A 20,750-nucleotide genomic window follows, 5' to 3' on the forward strand; every position below is an offset into this window, starting at 1 on the left:
AAAGCCTCCATAAAGTTACAGCTTAATGTGTCTTTGATCCCACTGTTCTCAGTGAACCTATTTTACAAATACAGGACGGTTAACATGTCATCTTCAACTTTATGTAAGAAAAATTAGTTTGAGAATTGCTTATCCCCATAAATGTTAAGCCTGATGTTAAATGAACTGTCATGAGAAAAATGGGAAAATATTGTTACAGGTATTTAATTGTACGTAAAAGCATCAAATCATTTTAGTACAATCAGATTTGAAATTCAGACAGTTCTTGTTTTTTCAAGAAGCTTTAACACCATGCAGTAAAGTTCAAATAGTTTATTTTTATTCATACATTATGAAGGTTCCTATAGTTCCAACAATGTATGATATAGCATGCAGAGAAAAAATCTAAACATTCAACGTAACCCATTTTTCACACACAAACTAAAAAAGCTCATCCCCCAGTAAGAAAGTAATGTTAGCACTATTTTCTATTACGCCAGCCAGGATATGCACAAGCAATTAAGAAATAGAAAGCAACTGCTGAAATATTTGTAACAAATATTTATGTACAAAAAAATTCACAAAAGACTAGTTCCCCCTGAAGCAGAGCACATGGCAGTTGACAATGGAACAGATACGACCACTGGCTGGGATTATAATCCACATACTGATCCAGAGGAAGAAAGATACATGTAGTGGAGATTCTCTGTTTTAACATTTACCAAAAGTTTGGCAACATTATCTTTTTTAAATTATGCAAATCATGTAAACAAGAGGAACATTTCAAATCGATCTACATGCAAAACTTCATGTCATGCAAGGACACCAAGCACCTGGATTTCTCTCTCAGACAGAGCCCATGATGTGCAGCACTCAATCGAAGGAACAGCTATGGCTGGCTGGGAGGCAATTGATTTAAGTTCAAACAACCTGCCTTCCCACTGCTGATTATAAAATATTTTAAATAGAAAAACGCTACAGAGGAAAGGGCATACTATCCTAAAAATCTAACATTTTCTTCTAGCCAATAGTACCATTGCAGAAAAAGAATGATATAAAGTTGTATAACATGCCTTGCTACTTTTATATCACACATATAAAGTTACTATCTATTACAAGTCATGATATAAACAAATTTAGAAAAAAAAATTCTCCAACTGAAGATCAGGAGATTAAAAAAAATAATGTGAACCTTACCTCCTTCCCTATGACAGAGGTTAAATGTTTCTCCTGTAATAAACCTATATACACATATATAAAATATTATCAGGCTTTATGCAACTTAAATTAGTATATTAAATGCTTGAGGGAAACTATATGGTTGGAAGATAATTTAATGGCATGAGAGGTTTTGTAATCTCACTGCAAAAGGTATCCTAGGTGATGAATCCTAAATTCTTAATTAAGCTTAGTGCTGAAAAACAAATATGATTTCAACTGTTTTATCTATACTTAATGGAAAAGAGCCAATGTTTACTAGGGTTTATTATATGCAGTTGTGTTCATTTATTAAGTGAAAAGATGAAATGGTCATAAGCATCTTTTTGCACAGACAACCTAGTTCTTGGCAATTAAAGTTTTATAACATGCCTTGCTACTTTAATACACACAAATAGTATGTGTATGTGTATATACATACACATACTATTAAACAGTGTACATATATACACAAACTAACCTAACTTCCTGTCATACAAAAATGTAATTAAGATAAATTAATAGGTAATGATGCTATCTCAGTCAGTCAATATATAAACATCTGAAACAGTCACAGGAAAGAGTTGATCTAACATCCATTAAAACATTACATTCTTCTAAAGTATGTCTGCCTGCATGTGTGTATCTGTGTGACATAAAAGTAAAGATGTATATCTATATGTATTGAACTATATAATATTCTGCTTGGCACTTTTGTACTCTAGTTTTATGTCTAAATCAAGTATATTAAATTAAAGCTTGCCTAACTACTAAATAGAAAGCACAACATATATATCTATATATAAATACATACATATATATATATAGATATAGATATAGATATTTTCTTGTTATAAAAGTTGAGAAAAATAAATTAAAAAGCCAACCCCTTCCCTTTCTCCACCACACTGATATGCTCTTTCCATTTTGCTGTCCTTCAGACTTTTAAAGTGCTACACTTGCGTTATTGAGAGAATGAAAGTTCAACAACACTTAGTTGGCTTCATGAGGCTCATGTTGGAAAATGTGGTTTCACAGAGAAAAATACTTCCATTTAAATACACAGAGAGCATTGCTGGACGTCTTGAGCAGATCTTCAGAGATGGAGAAGAAAGCAAAAGTGTTGGGTAGTATAAAGAGTCACACATCTACCACCATCTTTTTGTGAATATCTAGGCCTCCTACAACCTGAAATGTTGATGAAAGAATACTATGAGAATTACAAAGACATGAAACAACAATAGGTCAAGAATAATATGATTTCAAATATTCATGCCTATAAATGAGTAATCAGGGATGAGTAGTGTAAGCCAGTTAAGACATTCAATAAAATTGATATAATTAGCCTAGAATCCAATTATATAACAGGAAGAAAAGAACTGCAGTTCTGTGCATCTTTCAATTCTTCTTAATCAATCTGATTATTTTGAACTGGGGGGGGGGTTGAAAAAAAATAGTTTAGAATAGTTTAACACATGATTGTTACAAAGCACACACTGAAATCCTTATAATGATATATGAAGAAAGTGAAGAGAACTGCCAAATAAAGGTGAAATAACAGAAACATTAGTAGCTGATTAAACTATGCCAAGTGTTTGAAAATACTCACTGCAATGCTGAAAAAAAATTGCACTTACAGCGCAGAATTCCTCAAAGGATATTCTTCCATCACCATCTTTATCTGCATTTATTATGGTTTTGTCTACAATTTGCTGCAACTGGGTATCTTTGAGATTGTTCCCAACCATCATTTTCAAAACCTGGAAGAGCTCCCCATTGGAAATAAAACCATCTTTGTCCATGTCATAGATGCGAAAAGCAACTGCCAAGGAAAAAGAAAAAGAGTTCTGAATTAGACTTTTTGAGAAACTGGGAAAGCTGGGGACAATGCTTTTCATTGTTTGTTTCAGCAGAGGCAATTCAATCCAGCTACTAAGAGATGTGGGGAAAAGCTTTTCAAAGAGATTTTGCCTTAATGAATTCAGTGTAACTCAGGCTTGGAAATTCTTATAGTTTTCAAGATTCCATATTTACCCAAGACTAGAATGAAAGATACCTTACTGGAATCTGTGTCATTCTTGCTTCCTTGGTCTTGTCAGCTACCTGTGGCTTGACAAGCTTGGGTGGAGATGAGTTTTCTATTTATAACACCTCCTGGTCTAGCCTGTTTTCCCATTCTCTCATACGCAATTCTTTATCCAGTCTAACAGCTAACTACTACTGTGACAGAAGTATTTCCTTCTCTGCTCCTTTTTCTAAGTTTATCTGCTCTGGACTTGTAGGGATAGCTTAGTGAATTTTAACAGTTTAAATATTCCTAAGTATTCCTTATCTCAGTAGTCAAAGTCAGCACGTGGGGCCATTAACCAAATGATAAGGCTTTTCAATCACTTTGCATGTTCCAAAACTAAAGTTTGACTTTGATTTTATCACTGCAGAGCATGTTTCAGAATCTCAGTCAGCGATCTCACTTAATTTTCTATAGCATTGTTATGAAAAGTCTGTTTGACATCACTATACAAATAACAAATAGTTATTTCCATGGGATTTATATAAACTATGGTATAATTTATACAATCTAAAGAATACTTTATATGTCTTGTCAACTTCTCATTGCTAAAACCCACAAAGAATATAGTTAGGTCTATGTAACAGTATAATTTCGTCTTATACGTTGCTGCTAAAGGAACAGTAAAAAAAATTCTATGCCCTATTTCTTAGCAAATACTCACAGTATCTAAAGGAAAAAAGGGGGATGGAAAGGTATTGGCATAGCAATTTTTGATGTGAAGGCTGTTTACTTCACCTCAAAAATATGAAAATCATGTTGATAAATCTTCCAATAGTTACATAACCCAAGGTATATAAAGTTTACAATTGCCTGTGAGGTGGGGTTAAATGAGGGAAGAACAAAAAGAAAACTTTCTAATAAAGCATAATAGCTGGTAGTTAACAAAATATAATATACTTACACCTCAACTTCTGTTCCTTGTCACCTTTGACACTGAACTGGGAGACTCCTTCTATAAATTCTACAGAATTCAGGCATAAAGAAAATTTATAAAATATTTTATACATCCCAAACTTTGGGGGGGGGGGACCCTCAAATTTTCTTGCATAGCAATCCCAAAAACAATAATTAAAGTTCTCCTGAGTTATTTATTTAGTAAACAAATTTATATAGCTTCCAATCTACCAGAACTCTGGGCAACAAACAGAATAAAAACACAGTACATTACAAAAAATTAAAACAATAAATGTTGAGGCCCTTAGTTAGGCACCACATATTACATTTTCCTCTTTGATAAGATCCTGATGGACTATTTGCAAAATGCAGGTGGGGTGAAGCTTACATGGGGATTTGAAGATTAGATTATAAATGTAATGGGATATGTTTAGACAAAGTATTATTCCTATTTAATGTATTAAAAACTAGCATTTATGATAGCCTTATTATTTCTAAGACCAGAGATAGATTGGAAGTTATCTATTTTTCATATCTTTTTTTCTTTTACTTTACCTCACTTTTTCTTTTCCTTTTCTTTATATTTTGTATTTCAAATTTTCTTTTTCATTTCTAACTTTTAAATATGTACCTTTAAAATCTTAATAAAATATATATAAAAAAAAGATAAGATCCTGTGGCCCTTAGAAGATACATGAGAATGCAGCTTTTATTTAATTCTGAAAAAAAGGCCATATAGTTGGATGTAGGTGGTGGTGGTTATTGGTGGTGTGTTATTTCTCCCTGGCATTTTGCTTCTGTAAGCCTTAAGATGCCTTAGAACAATACAACAAAATGCTTTCCTTATTTTTCATCTCCGTACTGGTTTCCAGAACTCAAGAGTCAAGGGATTCTGAGTGGAATCAGCAATAGCTGAAAGGGAATGAGCAGAAGAAGTAGCCTCCTTGCATTTTAACCATATCAAACACCCAACTGGCCGTTAGCTATCACCTACATTTCAAAGGCAAATATCTGGAACCAACCAAACACAGGCAGAAGTAAGGGACATATAAGATAATGGTCTAATTACTGACAGAGGAGATCTTCAAATTAAGACCCAAACAGTGTCATTCGAAAAAAACCACAATTATAATTAGGCAAAAAGATGAGAATATGAAATGGAAGGCCAGTGTGCTTAGTGATTGGTACTACAGAACTGCAGTCTGCTCAAGAATTATATGACAGCTGATCAGAATACAAGTAGTCTTTGTTTAAGTGACTGCCTTGTTTAGTGACTGTATATAGTTACAACAGTGATGAAAAAGTAACTTTATGACCAGCCCTGCCATTTACAACTTTCACAGGTCTCTAAAGCAAAGGAAAGCTGAAGTAAGATCATGGTTTCTCTTAGCAACTGCTTTGCTTAATGAACGAGTTGCCGTTCCCAACTGTGGTTGCTAAACAAGGACTACCTGCAGTAACAAGTTTCATGCTGCAAAGTTCAATGGTTAATCCTAGAAGAGAGTGAAAACTGGTGGCAGGTTTAACCTCAAGGATTTTGAGACAGAGCCAGGGAGGGTCCTGTTCTGGCCAATCTTAGTGTGCTAAAGTAGACTGAATAATCTTGATCAGCAAGAGCAGCAACAGTGTAGGAGAGATGGAAAAGACTGGCATGGACAAGGAATCGTAGTTGCTGGAAACAGTATTGGGAAGGCTACAAAGCCTTTATTCATATTCTTTTTGCCTTGACCAAAACTGATTGGGCAGTTCTTTTAGAAGGCTGAGACCATTTATACCCCAATTTCTCCAGTGCTGACAAAAGTGTGACTGAGTTCTGGGGATTTTCCGCTGAAACAAAGTTCAAACATGCTCAAGAAGTGAAGAGACAGTTCTGATGCAACTTGTAGGATATGAGTTTTTTAAAAAGCCAAAGGAGTTGCACAGCTTTGGAATCTGCCATTCTAAGATCTTGCCTCCAAATAGTGTCTTGCAAATGGGATGAAGCATTGTGATGAGCTGGCTGATCAAATGTTCATCAATTTCTGCAAGAATTTACTGCATCATTCAAATACCACCTTTCCTTCATGAGCTCAAGGGAGTTGCTCAGATCTTGCAATAATGGGCACGCTATTTGGAGAACGGCAGGAGCCCTGTTCTTGCAGTAATTTGGAAGATCTCATTCTCCAAATTGTGTGCCCCATTCCGTCTCCAAATAGCGTATCTGTTCTTGCAAGACTTGGGGAAGACCAGAAGATTTCCAAAGGACTGTGAGAATGGAGTGAGCAATTTGGAGAAGGAATGGCGTGAGCGGCCTCAGGAAGAAGGCCTGGTGTGGCCAGCAGCTGCCTCACATACAGTGGCATCAGTCTGGGTGCGCCTCATCAGCAGTGGGAGGGAAACATCAAAGATCAGCTGGGCGTGGCAGAGCCTGTGGAGCGCAGAATGGTGGGGGCAACTGGGGCTTTGCGCAATAGTGTTGGGGTAGCTGGCCATGGTGTGGGGTTTGAAGCAGCATTTCTCAGTGGCAGTGGCGGTGCTGGGACTGAAGTAGAGGTCAGGGGTTGGTGGCAGCTGATTGAGACTACTGAAGGCCCTGGGCCTATACTTGAGCCCCAGCCCAGTGCTGCCACCAAGTACCACTGTGCAGGGCGGCCAAAAGGACATTTGGGGGGAAGATAGGCAGGTGGGGGGAACTGCAGTTATAAGTGTTGCTGGGCTGGGCTGGGCTGGGCTGGGTTGGGCTGGGCTGAGGCTTCCCAGGGCGTGGTAGCTTTGCACTATGCTGCTGGGCTTGGGTGGCTGCGGTGTGCTGCACTGCAGCACCCCCCCAACTCTCATGCAGCCTGCACTGGGCCTCCCCACCCCTCTGCAGCACCTCTGTACTCCTTACCTGGGAATCCCTTTGCTTAACGACCTGCAATTCTTGGTTAACAACGACAACCGGGAGTGCTGGGACTGTGATTGCTAAGCGAAGTAGTCACATGACGCCTCGCTTTACGACCGCATCGCTTAGCAACGGAAATTCCATTCCCAATTGTGGTCATTAAGCAAGGACTACCTGTAATCTATAGACTGCTGATAGTTTATGTACCTGCGCACAGCCTATGTGTGAGAATCACAGAGACATGATAAAAAGTATTGACTGTGGATGCTTAAAATTTGAATCTCTTTAGGATTACAGATTATTTAAATATGCTCCTAAACTTTTTTTTTAATATATCCTTTGGACTTCTGTTTTACTTTGTGATAACTTTTAACTTTCAAAATTCTAAAGTATTTAGGACTATCCCAAAGACCACCTCTTTCCACATTAACCCAACTCAGCATTAAAAAATTTTATGGCTCTTCTGTAATCCTTGTGCCATTTGAAATGGTATCAGGGATAAGAAGGGGTAAACATTTTCAGCTGTGGTGCAACTATCCAGGGAACTAATTCCTAGATAGGTTCGCCTATGGTGATTAGAACTTTTAAAAACTGTATCAAATGAGGTGCCCCCACTGAGGGAATGGCATCCATGAGCAGGACAAACTGGCTTTCATTTCCCCAAACAGACAACACTTTACCAAACCATAAAATGCTTTCCAACATTTCAGAGAAACTATTTATTAAGTATTATGAATCCTTCCCAGCTCATTATACAAAACATTTCCCAAATGGAAAGCTACATTATCACATGGAACATGAATAACTGAAGCTATAACTAATTTATAGAAACAAAAATCCTACATCTAATCACATCTGATGAAAGCTGACAGATTGCATATGTAAGTATAGCAAATCAAATAAGCTGTTTCTTACCTTTGAAGTCTACCTCTCCATTTCCATCAGTATCAAATATATCTATTACTCGTTGTACCAAGGGATTCTGTTGTAACTCAGGCAAAGACATAAATTCTTCCACACTTAAAGAACCAGAGTTATCTAAATCAAGCTTTTTAAATCTCTTCCCCAATCGTTTAATCTCATCTGCATCAACTGGGGGGGGGGAGGGGGAAGAGAGAGAAATATAAAAAAAAAACTGAATATATAATAGTTCTTGTAATACAATTTTTTTTTCAGATCCAAAAATACAGACTTAAAAATATGCAGTTATCCACATACTAACTATCATACATACTAACATACTATCCCACATCCACTAACATCTTTAAATATAATCAATTTAAATGGCTTACCTTTTACAGGACGAGCCATTGCATATTTTACTTTACAGCTCTGTATAGCCTAATATACGCTGACTCAACTGTTCAAAGGACTAACAGTGCTTAGTTAATTTCAGCCTCATGGTTACAAGCATCTGTCAGGTACAAATCTCCTTTTAATTATCTAACCATGTCAGATAGTTTTTAAATAGGGGGGGAGTGGGGGTGAGGTCAGCCACAATGCATACAAAAATGAGTTTACTTAAGTCTTTAATTAGTTTTAACTCCTTATGAAACTGAACAGGTGCTGATCAAATATTAGATTTATAATGCTATACAGAGATGATGAGAGGATTAGACACCATTCTGTTCAACTGTCTATGGAATGATCAAATATTCTTTATTTAAAAAATATTTTCCCCCTTTGGCTGAAATATATATTATTTCATTCTAGGATATTATAGATTAAAAACATAATCCTGGATAATGTTTTTCTTTGAGGAAAAATTAACACTAGAATGAAATGGAATGTTGCATCATTTTCTTTGTATCTAACAACAACAAAGGTAGCTAGACCATATGTCATTTTCCAAGTAGCTGAGCAAGACAGCAGAAAGTATATGATGTGTGTAGTTCTACATATCCCTTGAACACACTTGAAACTGACCTATAAATATTAAGGAATTATCTTGTAAACTGAAGGAATTATACCTAACTGTATCCACTTCCTAGTGGGCTGAATACCACTAGCAGAATAGATTGCTATTCATCATGCTACCCCACCCCAACTTTACAGGAAAAAGAAAAAGATATTAGATTAAGTCCAAAGTAGTGTAACTATCATATAAATCAACTGAAAAGATATTTTTGTTGACTTCCAAAAACCACTGGAAACACTACAAGTTTCATATACCGTTTACAAAATGTGTGTGTGTGTGTGTGTGTGTGTGTGTGTCTATAGACATATTATTGAAAGATCTAAGCCAGTGGAACATCCAATAACTGTAGAATATAGATACTTACCAATCCCGAAAGTATGATGTTCTTCCAGTATGATTTCAGGAACAGCATGTACATAACAGAATCTTAATGCTAGTGTACAATTAGAACTGATAATACTACAAAAAAAGTCTTTAGAATTTTTTTGAGTACAATATTGTGAAAATAAATTTTAGCAAAATGAGGATAGAATCAAAGGACTTAGAACTTGGGGATTTTCTTAATGATCAAGTGGGAAGTTCCTGATGCAGCTGGTTGATTTCTGGGAGAAGGACTGAATGAGATTGTTACTGCAAGGCCTCTTTCCAGTTACTAATCCCTGATAGCTTCCTAGTTTACAAAAGAGCATTGGGAGATAAAGCAAGTGAAAAGATGGCACAAGACTGGAAGTCAGTTTGACCAAGCAATGGTTCAAGCAAGGTTTGGGTTCTCACGATGGTAATAAATGCAGTGAAGTGTCTGTACTCCACACTTTACTGTATCTGCAGATTCTAATCCAGCAGCTCTGTAATAATTTTAGGGATGGATGGGTGGGATACCGCATCCAGACGCGCTAGATGACTTTGTTGATTTCACTGCAGATAAAGTCACTTGCATTAGCTCAAATTCAAACATGAGTTGGACAGAACCATGTGAGATAAGTAGGGTAATGCATTTTATTATGATTTTGGATTCTTTCAAATTCGTAAATCCTAAGAAAATAGAGTACTTTATAGTATGAGCTTCACCACCAGCCAGGCAGGGCATGTGTGGTTGGATTTGGGATGTAGTTACTGACTCTCTGAGGGAAGGTGTGATGCCATCTGCCTTGAAAGAGCTGCCTCTTCTGATGCACCTTCTCCTAAAGAAGTCATCTCTCCTCTCAATCCAATTGTACTAAATAAACATCCTTCGAGTATCCAACCTTCCTTTTTAGGGGAAAGTTGTTCAGAGGGCAGTGGGAAGTCAGCTTCAGAGGACTGCAGAACAGTCAGATTATCTACATTCTTTTCAGTCAAGGTTCAGGCTTGGAAATGGGACAGAGACATAATTGGTCGCTCTGGTGGATGATTCTCATTAGGAGCTGGAATGGAATGGTGGTGGCAGGGACAGTATGCCACTCCTGATCCTATTAAACTTCTTGGCAGCATTCAATACCACCAGGCATGGTATTCTTCTAGACTTCCTGAAAAGGTTAGGGGCACAGTTTTGTAGTGGTTCCACTCCTACATGAGTAGAAGGTTTCAGCCAGGCCTGGGGGAGGGAGGGGGCAACTAATAGTTTAGGGGTACTCCAGTGAAGAATACCCCAAGGCTCAGTCAACTACTCCATGTTATTTAATACCTATATGAAACCACTGGGGACAGGTGATCATCAGTATACTGATGGTACTCATTTCTGTCCCATCACTACCAGCTGGAATACTGCTGAAAAACTAGAACTGGCCCTTGGAAGATGCCAGACATTAGATGGGGAGAAACAAGCATAGATTAAATCCTAGCAAAGTAGTGATACTATACATCATTAAACATCTAGATTTTCTGAAAATACTGGTTTTGATGGGTACTCAGATGGTCTCATGCTTCCCCTGAAGGAGGGGATCTGTGACATGGGAGGTTCTCCTGAGTTCATAGAGCTTTTTGGAACAGCATGTAGTTGCCACAGCTGGAGGATCTTTGCTCTGCTTTGACTAGTGTTTCAGTTACAGCGTTTCTAGAGCCAGGAAGATTTGGCAATGGTAATTCATGCCATTATTACCACATGATTGGATTACCATAATGTGCAGGTAGTCCCCGGATTTCAATGGCAGTTGGGACCAGAATTGCCTTTGCTAAGCGATGCAGTCGTAAAACATGACATCAAGTGACCACATCGCTTAGCAGCAGCAACCCCAGTCCTGGTTGCCGTTGTAACCCCAGGACCACATGGGTCAGTAAGTGGGAAGAGGCCAAAACCCCAGGCAAGGAGCACAGAGGGGTTGGAGGGTGCTGCTAGTAGGTGCTAGGGAGCACAGACAGGCCAGCAAGGACTGTGGGCAAGCACTAGAGTGCATGGGCAGGTACACACTACAGAGTGCAGGCAGACAGGCGGCTGCTGCAGGTGGGCGTGCACTATGGAGTGTAGGCAGGCAGGGGGGTACTACAGAGTACAATATCCCTGGGATCTTGTACTCCATAGTGGGGCTTTCAGGAGGAGGACCAGCAGGAGCGACTTATGAGAACAACTTGTGACCTTCTCTGCTGGCTTCCCCATTGACTTTGCTTGTGGGAAAAAAGCAGGGAAGGTCTCAAATGGTGATCATGTGGCCATGGCTCATTGAGATGTTATAATTGTAAGCCAGGCACCCAAATGCCTGGATCACGATCATGTGACTGTGGGGATGCTGCAATGGCTGCAACTTTGCAGATCAGTCGTAAGTCCCTTTTGTTCAGCACTGTCATAATTTTGAATGGTTGCTGAACGAGTGGTCACAACTCAAGGACTACCTGTATGCTATGTGGAGTTATCTTTTAAGACAACCCAGAAGCTTAAGTGGATACAAAATTTGGTGGACAGGAAATTAACAGAGAAAACTTGCTACTCTATATTGCACTCACTGCCTTACTTGCCAGTAGGCTTTTGAGCAGAATTCAAAGCACTGGTTATCACCTATAAAGCCCTACTTGGTGTGGTTCCAAAGGGTATAAGAGACCACCTTATCAAGGATGGTTCTGCCTGTCCTGTGAGAGCCTGCTGAGCATCACATTTCTATGAGAAGATGGTTATGGATCCGGAGGTAGACCTTCTCCATGAGGGCCTCTTTTTTACAGAATACTTTGCCCCTGGTGTGTCTGATCTTTACACTTTTAGCATTTAGGAAGCCAGCAGAAACCATGTTTTAAATACAGATTTACTGCCCAGTATTTTTCTTTGGGCATCTTTATAGTGAGGGGAATGGTTTTATTTTATTGTTATTTATTACTTTGTAACTACCCCAAGAGAACAGGGATTCTGAGAAGACAGTATTACAATGAAATATATACATCTGATATATATTTCATTGTATGTTGGTACTGCTGTTGGTTAAAGAAATTCAAAGGGACCAGAGAATAAATTGCCATGGTTTGTTAAAACTAATTTAAGTCTTTCTCCTTGTGCATACCTTTTGGGAAGACAGATTAAATGACAGTGTTCATGCATAACAAATCCTCCCCATCCTTTCTCTTCCAACCCACAGACAGTATTTCAAAGGATTCCCTTTCACTTAGGAGTATCTTTGCGAAGTACTGCCACAAAGAAGCATGTAATAGAACACAGTTTTTGTATATACAAATTCAGTTTACCCGCATTCCAATATGCTACACTGTTACATTAAATTATAATTAAAGCTGAATTACTTCCAAGAATTAAAAATACCATAAATGGGCTTTCCTGCTTGCTTTAAAGCAGATACTATGCTGTAGAGGTTAAGAAAATACAGTGTGTACATGCCCAACAGAAATGTGCGGGAAGGAAACCTCTAATCTGCTGATTTTTATTCTTTGAAGGTACAAATCAAATACCAATAATATTCACCAGTTACTTTAAAGGGAAGGTACTATTCAGCAGCAGTTCATTCTCAACTAGCAGAAGCAATTAATCCCCGCTCTCTGGAGAGAAATAAACCAATAAAGAACTGTCCTTCTTTATCTATTATAAACTTGAACTATCTATTATCTCCCATACTGAGAAGAGTACTCTCAGAACAATAGCTGCACTTTTTATTACAAAGTTAAGTAAGGCTGAACTTACAGTGCGAACACATTTCCAGTGGGTAGCTTGCTTCATTTCCCTGAAATGAGAAAAACGTACATTGTTTAAAAAAGCATTGTTAGGAAAAAGGAGCCAATAGACTACACCAAATATTTTCCTGAAATCATTTTTTATTTTTAAACTTGATTGTTACAATTAACACTAAATAATTAAGCATTATTGGCATACTGATTATATTCCCACTATCAGTAATGAGAATTTGGATCTAATATTAAGCCAAATTAGACACAACATGGATAATTGCCCCACACATCAAAATGAAATTTTCAATTACACACAAAATTCTACATAGATTATTGAACAAAATTTATAAATGCTAACTATATTACTTCTATATTCCGCTGATAATTCATTTCAGCATATAATGCCTTTTAGCCCAAAGCTAGAGGATTGTGCAAAGGGTTCTTAAATATTAGTTTAAGATCCAGGGAAGATAGTGGAAACTATTAACAATACAATGAAATTGAATCCTGGAAAAAACAAGACAGACAAAAGGAAATTATTTTTTATACAATGTGTAATTAAACTTTGGAATTCGCTACTGTGATATGTGCTGCCTACAGCTTGGCTGCATCAAAAAAGGGTTGAACCAATTCATGGAGGTCATGGGGATCAGTGGTTAGTAGCCTTGATAGCAGCAGGACTGCCTCTAAAGGCCATCTGCTTGGAGACTAGTGGGCCTCCTTGTGCAGTTGGTTGGCTACTGTGAGAACAGACTACTGGACTACATGGGTCAGGGGTCCAATCCAGCAGGGCAGTGCTTATGTTCTTAAGAACAAATAGACAAACCTGCACAGTATGGTAAAGCAGTTTCTGGAAATATTTAAATCAACTGCTAAACACACTTTGAACATGCTCCTTTTCAAAAGCAACCATGTTTCTTGAGTGTTAACTCAAGAACTTACAGAAGAGATGTTAGCATTAACAGGATTAAACTGACAAGTTACTTTGATCCTTTTTTAAAAATAAGACAATGAACTACAACTTTTATCTTTTGGAAATAGGATCTGTCCTCTTCCAATGATCATGAAATATTAATTCAATCTTTTACTGAATTGTTCAGCCATTTAATTTTTCTGGTTTTTATCTAGTAAGTCCATATTAACTCCTTTTCTCCAGCTACCTCTATACTGGTCTATGTTCCCTTTTTCTAAATAAAGTAAACCATCAATTGTAGCTTGCCTTTACCACAAAGCACCTCTGCCTGTTTCCTTGCAATTATATTTAAAGTTCCTTTTTTCTATGTTGTTCCAAATGTTGAAATGACAGTCCTGATATAAAGCTCTAATAAATGAATCTGTATCTTATTCACTTTCTAGTATGTATTTTCCCATGGATATCAACTGCATTTTTAAGAGGTTTCATCAACTCATTTGACATACTGCAAAGTAGAATCTAGAATCTATGCTAAACCCCCCTCAGCATTCTAACATTTGTATCATTTTGCAAGTGAGACATACACATAAATATGATTGTGGATAGTTTCTTTGCATATATTAGTGTATCCAAAAAATAATGAACTTTGCTTTACATTTTTTTATTCTTTTCTTTCCTGTCACACAGTAAGATTATATAGCATTTCAGATGCAAAAAGGGGTTACAGCACATACATGCATGCAAAAGTAACACATCTGCAACTTTGTACAGTAAATCAAAAGTGCGTCTTCCTGGAATTGGGCAGCAGCTACAAGGGACAATAACACAATCCCAGGAAAAACCATGGCTGCTTTAAAGAGATGGAAACCAATGTTATATTTTCACACCTATACGCACCAAAGCACCAGAGCTCAATAACCCAATTACACAGCACTTAGTATGACTGCCTCTAATTCTGATGGCCTTCAGCCCAACGGATACCTTAGATACCTAAATCACTTTCTTTCATTAAACTTCTAGAACAAGAATCTTTAATTCTCTTACTTTTTTTCCTTTCCAGTTAAATGGCACTGGTATAATGCTGTATCCTAATTCTAACTTGCAATGAATGGAACTCACCTTATATCAGCAGAAGGCACATTGGAAAACAATTTTTTTTTTACTACAGCCATTACTGATTGTCTAAACTTCCCAACATTTTATTTTATCCTTTTCATCTTTGTACTTTATCTTTGTTGTGGAATAGTTTAATTCAGCACACATCTGTGAATAGCATTTCCTCTCTTTCTGTATCTCCTATGGATATGTGAATTACTTATTTGCAGTGGTCTTTAACCATAAATAAAAACTATATAAATGACTTTTAAAAAGACAAATTAATCCCCAAATTCCTATGATTTGATTCTGAAACATAACTTCACAGGAAACAAATCCATCCATAAATATACATGCTGCACCCACACTTAAATTGCTTTCCTTTTCTTTTTAGCAAATCTAAACCTCAATATAAATAGGTATTTTTCTGACTACCATTGTTTTTACTTGAAGATTATAAAGCCAGGGCTAAATGGCTAAGAGAAAGAGCAACACTCTTTCAGCTACATGTACTTTTTAATACTAAGATGTGCAGCTGAGCTATTCTCTCAAGTGGGGGCAATTCAAAAAGTTAAAAATGAGATTGTTGCTTCCTCTTTCTTCTTTCATTTCTATGCATTTTTCAATTTTTAAGCTAGCGTCCAAATAATCAAGCAAGAAGTGGAATAACCAGAGGAGAAATCAGCCTCCTATATAATTCAACATAAATTACTTAAAATAATAGTTTAAAATAAAGTTAGATAGAAAAAGTAAGCTAGGTAGATTATAGCAGCAGACTGAACAAGTTGAAGCACAGCAACTGGGCAAAGAATAAAAAGAGGAAGGTATACTTTCTGGTAAAAAAGTGTTTCCTTTTTTCTACATCTTCTTTGTTGGATCTGTCTATCTCTCAGGGAACACTAATATTAACTGTGACAAATCTGAAAACACAAATTGTATCACTGAATTATTAAAAAAAAAACCTTCTAGAAACTGACAGTTCTTTTACTGCAGTCAAGTCATGCAGAAAGTAATTGCATATTCATTCAAAAGCTTTCCTCCTACCCTTTAACTCCTCCCTTTTTATTCTTCTTGTCATCCTCTAATTAATCATTTGTACTGTTGACATAGGATTAAAATCAGCCTAGTATTTTAAGACATGGCCATCTCTCTTAAGTTCATAAATTTAAAGCACTATTATTTTTTTATTCTTAAAACATGAAGGTTCAAATCAATCTTCAGACATGGGAGTGGAATATTTATAGGTTCTGCAATAGACTTCCACTATTTTTTTAACCAAACTTCTCCCCTCTCCCATATTTTTAAATGCAGCAACAAATAATAACATTTAGCTATATTTTATTTTGATCACTCACTTTTTTGGATATATACTGAAAGCTCTTTAAACTTTAAGGATTACCTTATCTTAACAACATTGCTGGCTTTTCATCTGGGAAATTTATTTTCTTCACTATTTATTTTCTATCAAATAGACATCTTTCCAGGTTAATCTTTGTACAACAGATTATTTATTTAGATTAATAAGAAAATGTTCTCATGCAGTGAAATTTTCCCTAATCTGATATTGAAAAGTTATTATTAAGATAACTGAAAGCAGATGACAGAAAGGTCTTCAGCTGACAGTCACTTAACCTGTGAAGCAGCTGTCTATGATTCACTAACTATTTATAGTCACATACAAGAATCAACTTAAGTCCTAGCTGTAATGCACAGATCTAACCTAGAAGCAGACCTAAGGAACAGAAAAATCAGAATTTAAACTACTTATATTTTAAAGACACATATTACAGTCAACAATTTAATGCATTTCTTTCATTCCCAAATTAAACAATTAAACAGTTCCATTTAAGAACTGAGGCCTACAAATTATTAAGTAATGTACCCTAAGAGCTACTTAACAAGTATGAGACCAAACAAATGGATAAAAAAAAAATTAACAGGAACTTCTTAACAGTTTGAGAATAATGCAAAGTCCATTGTCTGCTGTGAAAAAAGAAATTAAGGCCAAATGACAAATTCCATAAAAAAAAAAAAAATCACTTTGCCCAGCCAATCTTTAGTGCCAAGTGCTGCCTGGGACTGGTAAATATATGAACATATGAATAAAATTAAAATACTTTTCACTGAGTCATAGGTATGTGGCTAGAAGACTTTCTAGATCTATCAAATTGTATTGCAGAGTTGAAAGATATTGCTGCAATAGGATGAAGCACTGTCATACAGTGAAGCAGCGTTCCTTATGTAGCTGCATCCTTCCAGCTTCCAAAAAAAAAAAAAAGTGTGTGGGGTCTCTCAGGTAACCCAGTCCCAAGCCATGAAGGGCTTTAAAGGTGACAACCAGCACCTTAAATGCCACTCAGAAGCACAATGGCAACCAATGCAGCTCATGGAGTAGTGGGGTTACATGTGCCAAGTAACCAGTACCATTTACTACCCATGCAGCTGCATTCTGCACCAGTTGAAGCTTCCAAATGTTCTTCAAGGGCAGCCCTATGTAGAGCGCATTGCAGTAGTCATAAAGGCATGAGGGACAGTGAGCAGGGCGTTCCTGTCCAGGAATGGAAGCAACTGGTGCACAACCCAAAGGTTTGCAATGTCCAAAACATCAGCAAAGTTAACAGCCTCAAGGCAACATTAATTTAAATACATAAAAAGCATGTTTTGATGAAGCATGGAGATTATTTAATCTACAACTGTATGAAGTAAGCATGATTTTAACTTGAAACTGTTGTCTCAGAGACTTGGAATCATTACTTGGAGTGAGAAAATGAAGGGATGCTAGTGCCTAAAAGATTACAATAGGCATAACTTTTGTAATATTCCTGCAATGTCAAGTATGATTATTTAAATTACATTTCATTTTTTCATGCTCTGAATATTTCATGTTGACCATCATGAAAGTAAAGTAAGAGCTCAATTCAACGCAGAAAATAAATCTGCTGAACTTGCAAATTCATTTGCTGTTAATAATAAGTTCTGCTCATTAATTATGAAAACTGACTACTGGGACTGACAGTATGGAAGACAGGGCAACTAGCATTAGCCATAATTTTAGAATCCCTCCCCAAATAAATGGATAATTTTACTCAGGGCAGATTTGACTAAAATCAAATTAATTTAAATCCCTTCAGAGGGAGATTGAGATTTAATGATTTCAGAAACTATGAGGAAGATTCTATTGAGTTAACCTTTTTAATAAAAGGAGATACATTTTTGGTGTTTAAGAAGTAGGTATGTGCATGAAGCAATTATTTTTCTTGAACAATTTTCAGATAAATTTTCATTTAAAACTTGGATGGCTTTGTAATTTTATTTAATATCAAAACAGATAATATGTGAAATCATCAGGATCGAAACCAATTCCAGTCTAATTAACCCCGGACGTTTGGAAAACATTTTTCTCATTACGGAACCACCATTACCACCAAATAAGCTTTTATATTATTATCAAAAACATATGCATTTCTCAACTGTTAAATATAAAAGCAACTTCTTAAAAGCTTTTTTCATCCTTCCCCACTTTTTAATTTTTTGTTCAATGAAGAATTCGGGAACTTGCATACTCTTTTTGCAATTTTCCTTGGTCCTAATAAAGGTATTGCCCAACTGCAAATTTAGAATTTTAAAATCTTGTGTTGCTGGTGGAGCTATTACAGCCTTTCTTCATTTTTGTCATGTTTGTACAGTAGTCTGAAATTTCAATTCAAAAATTATTTCTCAGTTTAGAATCAATTAGTCCAAGGTAAGAAAATATACAGGTAGTCCTTGCCTAACTACCACAATTAGTAGTTTGACTGGAATCTAGGTCGTTGAGCAAAGCAGTCATTCAGCAAGATGCCCATGTGACTGCTTAGCTCAACAACTGCAATCTGGGCACTCCCGTTTGTGGTCCTTAAGTGATCTCCCAGGTCATTAAGTGGATGAAGCGAAAGTGCTGAGCTGAAATCCTTCAACAGACAAGTTCTTTCACTCCATCCTCTTTCCCCTCCCCTCTCAGCAGTGAACGGAGCACCTGAAGATTTGAGGTCCATAACTGCCCAGCGCTGAAAGGGGAGGGGAAACCTCCCAGTGCTGGGCAGTTATGGAGCTCAAATCCTGAGCTGGGAGGTATCTCCTCCCCTTTCAGCGCTGGACAGTTATGGACCTCAAATCTTCAGGATTTCAGCTCCATAACTGTCCAGTGTTTGAAGTTTTCCCTCCTCTTTCAGCACTGGGCAGTTACAGAGCATAAATCCTGAAGATTTGAGGTCCATTCCTTCACACTGCCACATCTTCTCTGCTTGCAACCTTTCCTGCCACCTTCCAATGGGGAAGCAGGCAGAGAAGACTGCAAATGGCGATCACATGATAGTGGAGCACTTGGCAACCGGTTGTAAATGCAAGCCAGTTGCCAAACACCTGAAATGTGGCCACATGACTGCGGGGGAGGGGGGGAGAGATGCAGTGCAATGTTTTACAACAGGTGGAAGTGCTTTACAGGCTGTAAAGTACCCTTTCTGAGGCTGTCGTAATTTTGAACCATTGTTAAATGGTCGTTACATGAGGACTACCTGTATCTGGACATGCAGAAAAGGCTACTATTGTTAGAATCTAGCCTACCACTTCAGTGTTCTCTAAAGTCAAGTGTTTACTTGATTGGATCTCCACACAAAGAACATCCCTTGATGAAGCTTCTTTTATGATTTCCTGCCGTGACAAATAAATGGAAGGCATAGGACTGCATGAGTACTGTATATTGTTTACTTTCTGTTTCAGTTTCTGTTCCTCATCTTTGCCCTACAGATACTACATTCTAGCTCAGAAGTACTCTATTTTCCTTTCTCTTTACAGTTTCAGAGAGGGTAAGGGCTTGATTGATCTGCTGTGTATATATATAACACATGAAGAATATGACTGCTTAGGTCTGTTATTGCTGATCTCCATTATATTGTCATTAACAAGCGGTTTATTGTATATACTCATGGATAAGCTCATTCGCAGATAAGCTGACCCTCAAATTTTTAACTAAAATACCAAGAAAAATGCACTACTCGCAGATAAGCTGAAACCAGATTTTTGGGCATATTTTGGACCCTAAAATTCCTGACTTGTCCACAAGTATATACAGTAGTAAACTATAGATGGAACATACATTTATGGTGAAATCTCTGAACTGGATTCATTTTTTACACAATGCTATAAAAATATTAAAAGCCAATTTAAATACAAAAACTAGTGCTTCTATTATTTTAATCAATTTTCATCCCCCACATTTTATGGGTAGTCTCTTTCAAACTGACATCAAATTACACATACTTCTGCAAATAGCACCCCCCCCCCAAAAAAATAGGTCCACCATTTCTAAAGCTCAGCCAAGATCCTCCAGCATTTCTTTCCTGGCATTCCTTCCTATTCAAGGTGATGGCTCCAGACACACAGGGAGAATGCACAGGTGAAGAGTGATATGATGTTGCCACTTCTGCTGCCTCCTTTTTGACATGTTCATGAATATATATGCATGCACTTGCACACACAATAGCACAACAAATAATACAAAAATATGCTTTGTATATAAACTAGAAAATGTACCTTTCTGAAATTATGCTTGCATTTCCCTAGGACCACTTTCATGTTACTTTACTGTCACAAAATTTTCTAAAAAAAAACGTTCTTTGATATTGTCAAAAATAAATTATCACCAATGCATCTCAGTCCACAAACAACCACCACAAGCTATTTCATGTTCAACTCATTCTCCTACCTCTGT

The 20,750-nt window shown here is 37.0% G+C and overlaps 1 protein-coding gene across 1 annotated transcript in view; it reads right to left on the minus strand.

The window, feature by feature from the left end:
- Window positions 1-297: 297 nt before the first annotated feature.
- The window catches only part of PPP3R1 (protein phosphatase 3 regulatory subunit B, alpha), a 45,164-nt gene continuing 24,711 nt past the window's right edge, over window positions 298-20,750 (minus strand). The window contains exons 2-6 of the mRNA XM_015891592.3: window positions 13,013-13,052; window positions 7,920-8,096; window positions 4,149-4,208; window positions 2,814-2,998; window positions 298-2,364 (exon numbers count right to left, since the gene is read on the minus strand). Of these exons, the coding sequence (XP_015747078.1) occupies window positions 2,317-2,364; window positions 2,814-2,998; window positions 4,149-4,208; window positions 7,920-8,096; window positions 13,013-13,052 (510 nt within the window). The 3' untranslated portion in view covers window positions 298-2,316. The remainder of the gene's footprint in view (window positions 2,365-2,813; window positions 2,999-4,148; window positions 4,209-7,919; window positions 8,097-13,012; window positions 13,053-20,750) is intronic.

This window comes from Python bivittatus, unplaced genomic scaffold (assembly GCF_059951505.1).
Source record: "Python bivittatus isolate LINGU-HERP-01145 unplaced genomic scaffold, Pbiv_v1 ctg000020_np1212, whole genome shotgun sequence".
Lineage (NCBI taxonomy): Eukaryota > Metazoa > Chordata > Lepidosauria > Squamata > Pythonidae > Python > Python bivittatus.